Consider the following 15,171-nt stretch of genomic DNA (forward strand, 5'->3'; position numbering starts at 1 on the left):
TAATTGATACTTGCCTTCATGAGAGATCACTGAAGATGATAACTATAGCAAAGTGTGAAGAAATCAGATGGTGCCTGGCTATCAGAAAGAATAGTCTGGGGGGGGTTCAAGGCTTATCTTAAAGCACAGAGCCACCCATGTGAAGTGACAGCTAAATCCACATGATAGGAGTACATCAACGAGTGTGATCTAAGGAGTATAAATAATAAAATCAAAGACTGGAGAATGGAATGGAATTAGAGTAAGTTCTGAGGACCCAGTTTGCAGAAGGCTTTGGAGGACAGTGAAAGCCCAAAATCTATTTGCAGCATTTCCACAAGGATGGAGCTCCTGTGCCCACAGCCTAGGCACATGCGCGTCCTTGCTATCAGCTAGAGTGCACTGCAAAGTGGGGTACGGCAGGCGCAAATTAAAATTTAACATTTCACCTCCCATCTCACCCTTTTGAAATTGGTTGTAGTTTTAAACATATTTGGCTTCTTTTTGATTGAGGTTTTTCTAGATTTTATTATTGGGGTTGGTTTTCTAAGTTTGTTTTCTGAAATACAGATAGGTAAATCTATAGACATAGTTGGATGGATAGGCTCCTAAGGGTGTGGCCGTGGAGGCTTTGGGGGAAACAGGAACTAACAACAGTGAGTACAAGAAGAACATGTTCTAAAATGATTGTGCTGATGACTGCATAGCTCTCTGACTGAGCTCTTGAAGTGCATGGTGTGAACTTACGTTAATCAACTGCTAAAAACAAAAACAATCTAATGATTTGTTTTAGGGGGGTTATAGTTGCAGGAGTGCTCCTTAGAGGCAAGGATGGGAAGACTTCATCTTAAATACTCTGAACATGTTGTCAAGAGTCCAGTGCCTGGAGAAGGACATCATGCTTGATAAAGTAGAGTAGCAGCAAAAAATGAGGTGGACCGTGGCTGCAATGGTGATCTCGGCATGGAACACTTGTGAAGATGGTCTAGGACTGGTCAGTGTTTCATTCTGTTGTGCATAAGGTCACTGTGAGTTGGAACCAACTCAATCAATGACATTTAACGACAACACAGTTATGTTCTAAGTTGCATTTGCATACCTGAGTGATACCATGTTTCCGAGTTCTGCGGGTAAACTACGAATTTTATTAGAGGACAGGTCCAGATACACCAGATTGTGAAGCTTGGCAATGTCTGAAGGAATGCGGGACAGGGAGTTGTCACTCAGATGCAAAGCTGTCAAGTGAGTTAGTGACCACAAAGATGAACTTAAACTTCTTACTTTTCCTATAAGAGAGAAAAAATTTAAAAGGAGGATTAATACAATGTTTTTGACTGTTTTAATTCTGGTACTGGAATTAAATTAAGATTTACCTCTTTTGATGAGTAACTTAAAATAACTTATTATCCTAGAAATTTTAAGTTAATAAGAAACCTATGTTTGAAAAAAATCAATGCTATAATTAAGCTATAAATTTTGTATCAAACATATTAAAACAAAAAATACACAATGCTTAAATTACGTTTTTATTTTTAAGAGCACTATAGAAAAGAATTCGTCCTTTAGAATGATCTCAGAATTGCGGATTTACATCTAAACAGCTTGAAAATGGTCAATCCTGCTCTCAGTGGGAAAAAGCTGAACGATTAAAAATCCATTAATTTTTCTTAGATCCATCAGAGAATTAAAATTATTAGGCACATTGCTGTCCCTAAAACAGAAAACATAGATTCAGAGAATCAACAGCTGATGGGAACAGAATCACAAGACCAGAAAACCATTGCTAGAATCATGACTGCTTGTGACAATATAAGCTGCAAATGCTGGGGCTACCAGGTGGACTAGCTCGAGACATACACACCAGTAGTAAAAGGGCAGAGAGGTGCAAAGAAAAAGTCTCTGGGGTACCCCATACCTTACTGAGCATTACGTATAAAAGTTCCAGAACACTTATTCTGAAGGTTAGAGAATCTTCCCTTCTTCCAACAGGGAGAGGAGGAAAGTAGCCAGTTAAAAACAATGCAGTGAAACCTGTGAGAGCTGGGACTGTCTTGTTTTTCTGGTGTCCATCTGACAGGGTAGAAACAGCTTGTTGCAATGGAAAATACCTGAGTTGAGTTTCTCTGACAGGTTTTTGCCTTACGTAAGTTCCAGTTTTCCCAGGTCTCGCTGATCAGAATTCTTGAATTTCCCTTTAGGCTTACCTTCAAGGCAAGCTATTTTAGTGGATCCTTCCTGGCTTGGATCTTACCAGAGCCTAAGCAACCTGAAAGGCGCTAGGCTAGGCTGCAACCTGATTAAGTGCTAGGCTAGGCTGCTAACGGAAAAGATAGGCAGTTTGAACCCACCTTGCAATTTAATGGGAGAAAGACCTAGTGAATTTGTTTCCATAAAGATTACAGCCAAGATATGGGGCATTTCTACTGTCACATGAGGGTCACTATGAACCAAAATCTACTTGCTGACACTAACATCAGTTAACAGCCAACCTAGGGCAAGAGAAAAACCTAATCGAGCCCTGTTTAGTCCTCTTGTCTCACCTAAGGAGGTTGGCTGTGTGTGGGGGTGGGAGAAAGAAAAAGCTGATTATTTGTGAAAGTCACCGCCCCTGAAAACAAGCTCACTCAAATACGGATACATCATCATACGATGCCAGATTTTCTAGAGCAGGGGTCCTCAAACTTTTTAAACAGGAGGCCAGTTCACTGTCCCTCAGACCTGTTGGAGGGCCGGACTATAGTTTTAAAAAAAAACTATGAACAAACTCCTATGCATGCTGCACATAATTTTGAAGTAAAAAAACAAATGGAGCAAAAACACCTGGCAGGCCGGATAAATGTATTTGGCGGGCCACATGTGGCCTACGGGCCATAGTTTGAGGACATCTGTTCTAGAGCCATGAGGCTGAAGCTATTGACTAGATATAATCTTTACAATTTATATCGAAAATATCTCCTCAAGTCTTATTAAAAGTAAACAGTCTAGCTTAACCATTAGAAAATGTCTACTTTAGCATTATGCTCTAACACACAGGATCAACTTGACAACCGTATTCAAATGATAGGAAGAGGTTAAAAAAAAGATTGGGGGAGGGGCAGTAACTCAGAAAAGGAGGGTGAAATAGAAATAGAATCAAGGTCACTGAATTGCTCATGGAAATGGTTGAAGTGGTCTAAGTTTTAATACATAGCTTTTCAACAATAAAATAACAGTTTGCTCCTCCAGAACCAGTGATGAGAGTGGCGATGCCTGGAAGGTGGAGAGAATGTAGGGTAGAAAGGGGGAACTGATTACAGGAATCTTCGTATAGCCTCTTCCCTGGGGGAGGAACAGCAGAGAAGAGAGCAGAGGGAGATGTCAGACAATGTAATATATGACAAAATAATAATAATATAAATGATGAAGGGTTCAGGAGGTAGGAGGAAGTGCGGAGAGAGAGGGGAAATGAGCAGCAGATATTAAGGGCTCAAGTAGAAGGCAAATGTTTTGAGAATGATGATGGCAACAAATGTACATATGTTCCTGACACGATGGATGTATGGATTGTGATAAGAATTGTATGAACCCCCAATAAAAATGATTAAAAAAATAAAGTCAAAGAATGTACAGATGTGCTTTATACAACTGATATATGTATATGTATGGATTGTTGTAAGAGTTGTATGAGCCCCTAATAAAATGTTTATAAATAAATAAAGTGACCCTAAAAAAATAAATAAAGTAACAGTTTGTAAAGGGTCGAGGGGTGGGGGTGCACCTCCTGTAGATACAGCTTAAAAGGTCTGCTAGACCCTGTTTTAGAAGGCAACTCTGTGGTGTGTTGCAGTGGGATAATCTGCTGCATAAGAACTATTTAAAGTGTTGAAGAGCAAGGATGTCACTTGGAGGACAAGGACTAAGGTGCGCCTGATCCAAATCATGGAAATTCCAATTGCTTCAGATGCATGTGAAAATTGGACAATGACCACAAAGATATGGCAGAATTGGTGGATTTCAATTATGGGGTTAACTAAGAATACTGAATGTACTAAAGAACTGCCAAAAGAACCAACTTATTAGACGAAGTACAGCCAGAACACTCCTTGAAAGAAACGTGCATGAGGACACTCATGCACTTTGGACATGTTATCAGGAGAAACTAGTCCAGGAAAATGGACATCATGCTGGGTAACGTGGGGGAGCAAGGGAAAAGAGGAAGATGATCGATGAGGTGCATTGACCAAGTGGCTGCAACAAGGAGCTCAGATACAACAATTGTGAGGATAACACAGACCCAAGCATTGTTTCTTTCTGTTGTGCAGAGGGTTCCTATGAGTCAAAACTGACTCGAAAGCAGCTAACGACCATAACAATCTATGGAAACCCAATGACAAGAGAAAAAGGATGCCAATGGAACGTCGAGGAATGAGTCATAGATTAAGGAAAAGTTAACATGGCCTAATTCTTAGTAAGAAACAAAAAACTTTACACTAACCACCGTTTTACCTGTTTTTACCAGGTACATCTGGTAGGGTTTCATCAGAGAGTTACAAAGAAAGCACTGAAGGCAAAAAACAGAAGAGACGAACCTAGTATCAGAACCAGACTTATTAAGAGATTTTTAAATGATCAGATCAGGAATTTAAAATAACCATAATATTATGGAGTTCCGGGGTAGCTAAAGTGGTTAAACACTAGCCGATAGGTTCCCAAAACTTAATTGGTCCACCTGCACGCTCATAAATTTTTTTAAAATGAGCATTCCATGGCCATGATGGCCTATAACCCAGGATAAAGTACAGGCATCTGCTTTTACAGTCCCCTGGAATGTTCCAGGACTCCTCCTAAGGGCAGCATACTGCTCACTCTGGCGAACACTGCCGTTTCAGACCCACCTAGTGGTGCCCGGACAAAGGGTTGGAGATTTGTTGCTCCTAAAAAGCTACAGCCCCCAAGCCCTAGAGATTGTATAATTTTTAAGATCACCCATGTCAGCATGTATTAAAATTTCATTTTTAATTATGGTGAAATAATATTCCATTGTATGTGTGTATATCACATTTTGTTTATCCATTCACTAGAAGGGCATTATATGAGAGATTTGGTCTGTAGTTTTTCTCTCTTGTAATATTTCTGTATAGTTTGGGTTATCAGGGTAATGCTTAGCTCAGAATGAGTTAGGAAGTACCTCCTCTGCTTCTTTTTTCTGGAAAAATCGTTAAGGAATTCGTATTACTTCTTTATGTTTGGTAGAATTTACCAAGCATCAGAAACCATTTGGACCTGGTATTTCTGCTTTGAAAGAAATGGTGACTTATTTAATGTGGCTTTTCTAGCCAGTCTCTAACTCCCACCTAAGGACCTTCTCTAAAGGATCTACTAAGAAAGTGGGGGAAGATATTGCTAAGATTTGCCTGTGAGTAACTGTAAACAAGTTTCCCTGGAAAGCCGTCCTGTGGGTATAAAACGAGCCCTTCTGAGAAGCAGGGGAGGGAAGAGCCAGAAGTGGAATGCATCAGCTGGACTTGAAATCCCTGTACAGTTAACCTCTTGAATTCAGAAGATATCTGTAACATCAGAGGAAAAGCGGGAGAACCAGGAGCAAGAGCATGGAGAAGTGATGGAATTCCCAGCCCATGGAGCAGGTAAAAGTGAGTACTTTTGTGCAGGAGGCTGGCTTGTGGAATACGGCTTAGGTTTACCAAGGTGAGTGCCAGCTAAGGCTTACAGTGGAATGATATATACCTTTAGACACTTATTAGCAGACCTGAAAACACTTTGTGATGTGTGCTGATAAACAACTCTATCTTCTGAACATTTCTCACTTGCATTATAACCTGTTAACTACCTTAATAAACCCTTTAATCATGAACACTGTCTACGAGTACTGTACAGCCACTACAGTGGATATCAGAAGCTAGAAATACAGAATACTAATTAAAACAACACAAAAGGTTACTGATTATTGATTTAATTTCTTTTCAGATTCTCTTCTTTTTATGTTTCTCCTTTGTAAATTTTTGGAGCCCTGGTGGTGTAATGTAATGGATTACACGTTGGGCCGCTAACTGAAGGTAAGCAATTTGAAACCACCAGCTGCTCTGTGGGAGAAAATTGAGGCTTTATACACCCATAAAAAATTGGTCTAGGAGCTGATACCAAAAAGTTCAAGAAGAAAGAAAATGTTTGGATACTGACTGTGGTAACAATTGTACAATTATGCTTGATCTTATGGAACGTTATAATTATCTGTGAGAGCTACCAATAAAATGATTAATTGGAAGGGAAAAAAAGAACTGGTCTAGGAAACTCATAGGGGCAGTTCTGCTCTGTCCTATAGTGTTGCTAGAGTCAGAATCAACTTGATGACAGCTAGTTTTGTTTGTTTTTTAAATTTTGGTTTATTGTATCATGGGCATAGAATTGTTTCTAATATTCCTTTATCATCCATTTCATATCCATGGAAACAGTAATGATAGCTCATTTTTCTCAATTAGTGATTTGCATCATCAAGACAGCATGGCTAAAAGTTATAAGTTCTGCTGGTCTTTTAAAAGAATCATCTTTTGGCTTTGTTGACTTTTCTCCATTATTTGCAATTACGTTGATTTCTGTTTTGATTTTTAGTGTTTCTTTTTATGTCACTAAGCTATACATCTAAAATTGAAGGGGTAACTCATGGGTTATAATGTTTTACCAACAATTAATGTGCAAGTTATAGACACTGCTTATATATAGCCAAACACTTCCTGGAATTTATATTCTTGGTTTAAAGTTAAGGCTTCCCCCCCACCCCCACTATCATGATCCCAATTCTACTTTATATATCCAGCTAGACCAAAGGTACGGGAAAAAGCTGGAAACACAGGGAATCCAGGAAAGATAAACCCCTCAGGACCAATAATGAGTAGCAAAACCTGGAGGGTAAGGGGAAAGTGGGATAGAAAGGGGAACTCCATCACAAGTATCTACTTATAACACCCCACCCCCCACCCCGGGGGATGGACAACAGAAGAGTGGGTGAAGGGAGACGTTGGACAGAATAAGACATGACAAAATAATAATAATTTATAAGTTGTCAAGGGTTCGTGAGGGAAGAGAAAAATAAAGAGCTAATACCAAGGGCTCAAGGAGAAAGAAAATGTTTTGAGAATGACGAGGCCAACAAATGAACAAATGTGCGAGACACAATGGATGGATGGATGGATTGTGATAGAGTTGTACGAACCCCCAATAAATGATTTTTTTAAAGGAAACAAAAGAAAAGATGGGAGAAAAAATGCATTTAAGTGGACATTAAAGATATATGAGTTCTGAAATCAAGACTGAGCAGCTCAGGTCTGAGTCCCAACTCAATCTTAGCACTTGCTATTTGAGCTGCAAACCTCAAACCCTTAATAAGATTTAAGTACATAACAAAACAAAATAAATTAAAAACCTCACTGCCACAAAGTTGATTCCAACTCATAGCGACTCGATAGGGTAAAACTGCCTCTGTGAGTTTCTGAGACTAACTCTTTTACAATCAGAATGTAGTATGTATAGTTCTTGATTTTACTTCATAAAAATATAACCTATGTTTGAGATTGATGAGGGCAACAATGTACAAATATGTTTGACACAATGAATGTATGTATGGATTGTGATAAGAGTTGTACGAGCCCCCAATAAAATGACTTTAGCCTGCAACTTTCAGAACATAGTAAAATGGCCTCCTTCATGGCCAACCCAGCTGGTTTAGTTTACGAACTTGCTCAAACCTTAGAAAGTAAACAAAGTGCCAAAACTACCATATTGATAGGTTTAAAACACAGTCTATCAAAAAGGATTAATATCCTTTGGAAGCATTAAGTCTAGCATTTATTAGTACAAAAAAACCATTTTAAGCATTTTAAGGATTGTATAAACTTAATGAACCCTGGCGGTATTGGGGATTACACATCGGGCTGCTAACTTCCACAGCAGCAGTGTGAACTCCTCAGCTACTCGGTGGGACAAACATGAGGTAGTCAAAATCCAAAAAGATTTTGGGATTCTTGGGAACCTTGAGAGGTCTACCCTGGCTGTTCTGTTGTACATAGGACTATCATGAGTTGGAACCAACTCAATAGCACCTAACAATAACCATTAGACAAGACTCCATCTAGATCAGAATGAAGAAGCTCCAGGGACAAAAGGACTCCTACGGTTACTTTAATTCCTCAAGGAAAAACACTTAGCCAAGTTAATGAGAAATAGTGCAATATTTAACCAATTCTGATGCCACCCTGTTGACCATCAATCCCACATGTTCAGAGCAGCCTCTGCCCCAAAGTACCAAAATCTCTGAAGTTGCTGAGGCAAGTCATCAAGAACACTCTAACCCACTCTACGCCCATTCCTATGTATTTTGGTTCTGTGGAGGAGAGGGGGGCTACATCTTTTTCTCCTTCGTCAAGATACCCCAGCTAATTTAATGAGAGACTTACTAGCCAAGTGGAATGGTTCCATACAATCTAATGAAAAGAGGAAATATTAGAATTCCCTACCACAAAATTGAGGGAACCTCTAAGGGGTGTTTTGTTACTTAAAGCACTTACTTTGCCCCTACAGGAAGGAAGCTCCTCAGTTTCCTTTCACTCCTTTAGACTGTTTCGCTTCAGTACCAGAAACCCTGAGGTCACAACTTCCAGAGATGGTTGGGTGTTGTCAGCAGATTCTATCGTAATTCAAGTTGATACCTCCAAACCTTTACCTAAAATCCCCCAAAACCAAAAAGCAAAGTCACTGCCATTGAGTTCATTCTGACGTAATAGTGACCTTATAGAGAATTGCCCCTTGGGTTTCAGAAGCTACAAATCCTTACCAAAGCAGAAAGCCTCATCTTGTCCAGAGAAGGACTACCGCAACAATTCTAGGTTGTCTTGCTAAAGGTTTAACTTACTCCTTGCAGCCAGCCACTAACACTCCTGTTTCAGTTATGCAAATAACCATGATTAGAGCTTTGTACAGGATCGATATGCCACTAATAGTACCGTGGTTCCTAGATTTCCTGTGATTCCTAATCTACATTTACTTCTTTCTAATGTAAAAGGGCTTCAAAACACTTGGTGGAAATTTTTAATCAAAAGATAAAGAATTTGCCCACAAACTTTTTGAAGCTCCTTCACTTATCCCCTAGAAGCCTTTCACTTTACAGTTTAAATGACTTTGCAGGGCACTTTTCATAATAAGCCTGTCTTTCTCCTATCTCTACATGTCCTACGGCTATGCATATGATATGCTATGCATGTTAATACTCAAATAGGATGAGACACATTTTGTGAAGCTGAACGCAAAACCAACTATTACTGCCTTTGTCCCAGTTATCACCCTGGAAGCACCTTTAAGTGTCTTCGGGAAAATACCCCTTATGTTCTGAGCCTCTGCTTAAATGGCTATTAGACTTCATTCGCTCTCACCATTAGATGGATCTAAGAAGATCCCAATAATTGTTTAAGCTCATGTTGGACAGAAGCTTTTCCATGTAAAAATGCTACTGCTACTCTGGTGGCCACCAAATTATTAGACTATTATTATACCCACTTGGGAAGCTCCAAAAACTCTGAGGAGTGCCTGGAGTACTCACTTTACTGGTCAAGTGATTAAAAGGATAGGTAAATGAGTGAGCTGGAGTCAACTTCAGGCACACTTGTAATCTGAGGATTTGAGTCAGAAAATACATGGCATCCAAGGAAATAGAACACAACTGTACCAAGAGTGGTGAACTGTTGGTAGGACAAGTAAGGTCTTGCTACAGTCGACGCCTTATATGCTGTATTAAGATATACATTATTCTGGAAAACCTGTGATGGACATTCTGCTTGATATTGTTTACTCTTATTAGGGATATTATGTCATTGGGGATCACCCTCTTAAGTTGTGTTGTTTTTCTATTTTCATGTGGATGAAACCCAGGATTGAGGAACCTATAGGGACAGCAAATATAACAGGGGTTTCAGGGGGTGTGGGAGCTCAGGGTTGGCGGGGAGGGTATAAGGGAGACAATGTTAAGGAGTCCAGTAAGGAAAAGTTTGGAAACCAATTATGGAAGCAATTGTATAACTCTGCTTGACATGATTAAACTATGGAATGATATGACATATGTATTAACTACCAAGTAATAATAAAAGAAAAAAAACTCACCATCGATCCAGGAATGGGTTTTGGGCTCGCATTAAATCCTTGTTCCCACTTAAGAACAATTAGTTCTTACATCATGATCCTGCTCTATACTCGCCCTCAGGAAGGGAACATAAAAATACAGATGCTATAGTAAAACATGACCAAGAATTTAGATGGTGCCTAGCTATCAGATAAAATAGCCTCTGGGATCTTACAGGCTTGTCTTCAAATAAGCAGCCATCTAAGTGAGATGTCCACTAAGTCCACATGAAGAAGCACAGTTGCCATCAGTCACTGAAGAATTGTAAACCATATAATGCGAAGTGGGAGGAGTGATTAGGATCAGAGCCTACATGGTGAGACTCCGTGTGCAGAAGGCTATGGATGACAGTGGGAGCCCGAGATTTGTCCAGGAAACTCCCTCTGTCCACAATGGGAGGAAATTGGTTACTAGAAAGAGTGCACTGGAAAGAAGAGTATAAAAGATCAAAGGCATAAATCTGACTTGAACAGTTAAAACTTTGTCAGATCCCACCCCAGCCCTCTGCCCCCAAAGCACATTAGATTGATGTGGTTTCCAAAATTTCCTGTATTTTTGGTTTGTATTGTTTAGTTTTATTTGTTCATATTAGGGTACATTTCAGAGGTGTTACGGCATTGATGGTCACCCCCAGAAAGGTATGTTTTCCTGTTTTTCAGTATATGAAACCCAGAACTGTACCTATAGGGACACATAGATACCTATAGAGATGAACCCATATGGACAAGTAGAATAAGGGTTTTCAGGGGAAGGAGGGGTATAGTGGTAGTGGGAGGATAAAAAGGAGACGAGGAAGAAAAAGAATGTTTGAAACCTGATTGTGGTAGCAAATGTACAATTCTACTTGATGTGACTGAGTTATGGAATATGTATTAACTCCCAATTACTACTAAAACTTGTTTTAAATTAATAGAAAAAATCTTCTAAGTTATCAAGACTGCATATGATGTATACAGTCATTTGGATTGAGGGGAAGAACCAATGCTGTAATTGAAAGCCAAATAGTTTACACTTTGTGAGTCACTGACACTGCCCTCTACTAAAATTCTTAGTCCTTCTAAATTTCAGATGTATACAGGAGCTTCAAAAAGTATGTTAAAGCATTTCATTATCCTTTGACTCCATTTCTCAGCGAAGTTTGAATGTCCCCTTGTATTCCATTTGGAAAGGACGAGTAACACTCCTTAATAAACAGTAACTGGCAGACTCATGTCCTTGGCATGCAAGGTTTCCAAGAACTCATACTTTAATACAAAATATATTTAAATACTACCAATTTAATGCATTATTCAAAAAGGCATTTCCCCCAAATTCAAGCAGCTTTTAATAATTCACGATGAACCTAATTCAGTTTTGACTCAAAGTTTTCCCATGTAATTTTGTCTATTTGAAATGACATCAACGAAAGCTTTTCTTAGGACCCGGAAAATATCCTACACTTTGCTGACTGGTCACAAAAATTACTCATGTTTTCATGCCTGTATGGTGATGACTGGTCTTGAATTAACCTGTTTGTACCTACATTAGTTTCTGCAGTTTTAAACCTGAAAGCAATATAAGTCTTTTCATGAGTGTTCTAGATTGCTTTTTTAAGTTACTATGTTTGTTTAGGCTAGGGTTCTAAGTAATGCTCATGATTGAGAGAAGCCGAGGCATTTAAATGTCCATCTCTAATTTTGGCTGTACCCAACTTTTCCCCTTTGGGATGTTTTCACTGAAGTGTTTAATCAGTAAGCCCAGAGATGTGATGTGCAGTTCTTCCGACTTCTACCAGTATCTGAGTACAGCAAAAGTGGCAAAAATAACGTGTTGTGGCAATGGAGAACTTTTGCCTGAAATTATGTGCAGACACTTTGATTATGGAATAGATTGTAGCCAGCTGGAATATGGTTCCTTATCAGAAAAAAAGTAATGACTGACATTAGACCATCATGAAGACCAAAAAAAAAAAAAAAAAAAATCACATAGTGTCCAACAGTGAAGGTAAGTCTGAAGAAAAATGGATGAAAATGACATTTTACCAACCCTGAAGGATTACATAACTACTTCAGGCATAACTAACTGTTCAACGTGGAGACCCACAGAGTAAAAATGAAGTAGCAAATTTACATTTTGATAATGATTTCTTTCATCTAATTATTTCTCAAAACCAGCTTACACGATCGCCAAATGGAAAAATGTCACAAAACCTGTGCTAAAATTTCACCATGGATGGAAATTACCAATAGAGTATAAAGAAGTTTCTGTTTACTTATATTAATGTTTTCATTCTATACTCAATTGCAGAAAAATAGTCAGTTACATAGGCTAATTTTGGTTTGTAATAACTGGTCAGCAAAGTGCTAACCAACTCTTGTGCCACCAAGGTAGGTGTGAACTCTTCGGTTCATCTCATACAGCTGAAGAAAGTCAAAGGACCCACCTGGACTAATGATCCCACGACAGGTGAACCCACATACTCATCATCCTCAAATGCCAAGGGAGCCAATAAATAGCAGATGACTTTAGAAGGGACAGCTACTTCCAAAATCACAGAATAAAACTTACAGTACAAGTTATTAAAATCTGTAGGTTCTGCTTTATAGTTTTTACTATACTTTATCAATCACTTTATTGATTATAGTGTAATTCCCTGCTTTAATATTTTCTTTCCATGTTAAGTAATCAAGGAATTTTGCTTGGTAGTCCCAGTTGACATGGTAGGTTTTGGTCGGTCTGCTAACTGTAAAGTCAACAGCTGGATACCACCAGTCACTCCAAGGGAGACAGATTAAGCTTTCTGCTCCCGTAAAGTTACACACTCAGAAACCCACATGGTTGCTAGGAGTTCCAATTGACTCTACAGTAGTGAGTTTGGAACTTGGGCCTTTGAACTAGCCTTTTTCTACCCACTTGTATAAATTAACTGGCAAATTAAATGATATAACATTTCACCCTCTTAACCTTTTCCACCGGGCTCGGAAAGAATTGTTAGATTACCCGATCAGTACCTAGCAGTGCTAATTTAGTAAGCAATTGGATCTACCATTCCTTCCCACAAACAGTTCACAAAAACTCGGATCCTCTAGCTTTTCTTGCACTGAGTATAGTTCTATGGTTCCTACAATACTCATTTTAATATCACCTGTAAACAAACTATGGTAGATTCTTGCTATTCCCCTGGATTATTAGCGCGACTGCTAAATTCCTTGTTTTAGCTTAACTTTTATTAAAACGGAAAAGTGCTCGAATGCAGCTTGGAATCACCATGAACACTGTCCCTACAGTTTTTAATTTCCTAAGCCAAATTCCCTATATTCCTAATGGGTCTCCTTGCAGTTAACCTAGTGATCTAGCTTGCTTGAGGTCCAGCAAGGAAAATATTTGGATGCTAGTACTTCTAGAAATAGGATGCAAACCAATTTGTAAAAACTCTCTAACGAACACAGAGGGTCTTCAAAAAACTTTATGGTAAAAAGTGGAATTTTTCCGCGAGCCTTTTGTAGACCCTTTACAACTGACTTGATGTGGCTAGTCAAACCACCTCAGCACCACCACCCGTCCCCTCCCCGCCACCATGTCCGATACCAACAGAAAAAGTATGCTTTGTTCCCCTCTTAAGTTGTGTTCTTAATGTGGAGGATCAAACTATCCCTGTGCTAATAAACCAAAGCCAGATGAACCTCATGCTGCACACTGCTCTGTCTGGATGGATGGAAAATGGTACTCTAGACCATTAAGGCGTCCCATTGGAAAGATACTGCTATAATGTAAGTGCTCACTGGCCAGCAGTTTAAAAATCTTGGCTTGGTCTGAAAACTCATAAACTCTGGCTTGGCTTGGGACATAGATTTTTAAGGCCGCCATTCTTTTGATGGAGTAGTCGAATTAGAGGAGGTGCTCTAGAATTTGTCTGCCTTCATAAATTAAATGCTAACGGAATGACAGCCTAGAACGAATCACTAAACCAGTCTTGCAAAGATGATTTTAGATAATGGAGTATTTCTAAGTTTCCTTTAGCCCACCAGGAAGTGTCTGTGCTACAGCAACTACTTCTTGTTACACCTGGATTAATATCACCCACGAGAACAAGGAGATTTTTTTGAAAAGCTATCTGGTTACATATAAAAGACTCAGGTTACCTAGAGGTACGGATCCAGAATTAGGTTCTCATTTCTAACTAGATTGATATTCTTTAAAGTGCTAATAATTATGAGCGTAATCCAGTGTTCCCTGAAATGTAGAACAAATGTTATGCAACAGAAGACCAACTGAATGCCTATGAAAAGAAGTATGTAAAAAGATGAGCTCCATTTCCCAAGAAACTTGAATTCAAAACCTGAACCACTCTTCTGAACTATCAAGTTGTCCATCAATTGTGGCTTACTCCACACAGTCATTCCCCACCCCCACATCAAGATTACAGAAGCTGAGCATACTAAGCCATGGCAAGGTGAAAAGGTCACATGGAGCCCAACTACTAAACACTAGTGATGCCAGGAGTCTCAAAGGTTTTCCCATGTAACTCCTTATCTGAGAATTCAGCTATCACCCCCTGCAATCATTGCAAACCCATGCACTTAATTTACATAATAGTAATCAAAGGACGTTAAAGAAATCCTTAATCAACAGGAAGAAATAAGAGTTTCAAAACTGAGGCACTTGGTTCTTCTCAGAAAGATTAGCCCAGGTATGGGCCCTATTCCATCCTACCTTTTGATATTTCTCTTGCGACATTCAATCACTTAGACTTAAATACACAATGAAAGACCCTGAGTAAGAATGGGGTAGAGGTGACCTCTGATCTCCTGGCATCTTTAAGGGGGGAAAAGAGTATCAAATACAGCATCAGCCAAAGACTCATTGTCTTGAGGTAAAAACCAGACATACTTCTATCCTACAACCTTTTCATCAACTCTGACACCAACCATCCTACCATGACACTCTGTGCTGGGTTTGATCATTTGTTTCATGGCCACAATCAAAAAAGGTGTGTGTCAGGTTTGCATTTTCTCATCATATTTATTCAACTAGTATGCTGAGTGAATCAT

At 39.1% G+C, this 15,171-nt stretch overlaps 1 protein-coding gene across 4 annotated transcripts in view; it reads right to left on the bottom strand.

Annotated features, from left to right (window-relative positions):
- Positions 1-15,171, bottom strand: part of CNOT6 (CCR4-NOT transcription complex subunit 6) — a 64,941-nt gene that overhangs the window by 23,610 nt on the left and 26,160 nt on the right. For all 4 annotated transcript variants that reach the window (XM_075542091.1, XM_075542092.1, XM_075542093.1 and 1 more), the window contains exon 3: positions 1,079-1,265. In XM_075542091.1, coding sequence (XP_075398206.1) covers positions 1,079-1,265 — 187 coding nt within the window. The remainder of the gene's footprint in view (positions 1-1,078; positions 1,266-15,171) is intronic.

The sequence above is a fragment of the Tenrec ecaudatus genome, chromosome 2, assembly GCF_050624435.1.
Source record: "Tenrec ecaudatus isolate mTenEca1 chromosome 2, mTenEca1.hap1, whole genome shotgun sequence".
Lineage (NCBI taxonomy): Eukaryota > Metazoa > Chordata > Mammalia > Afrosoricida > Tenrecidae > Tenrec > Tenrec ecaudatus.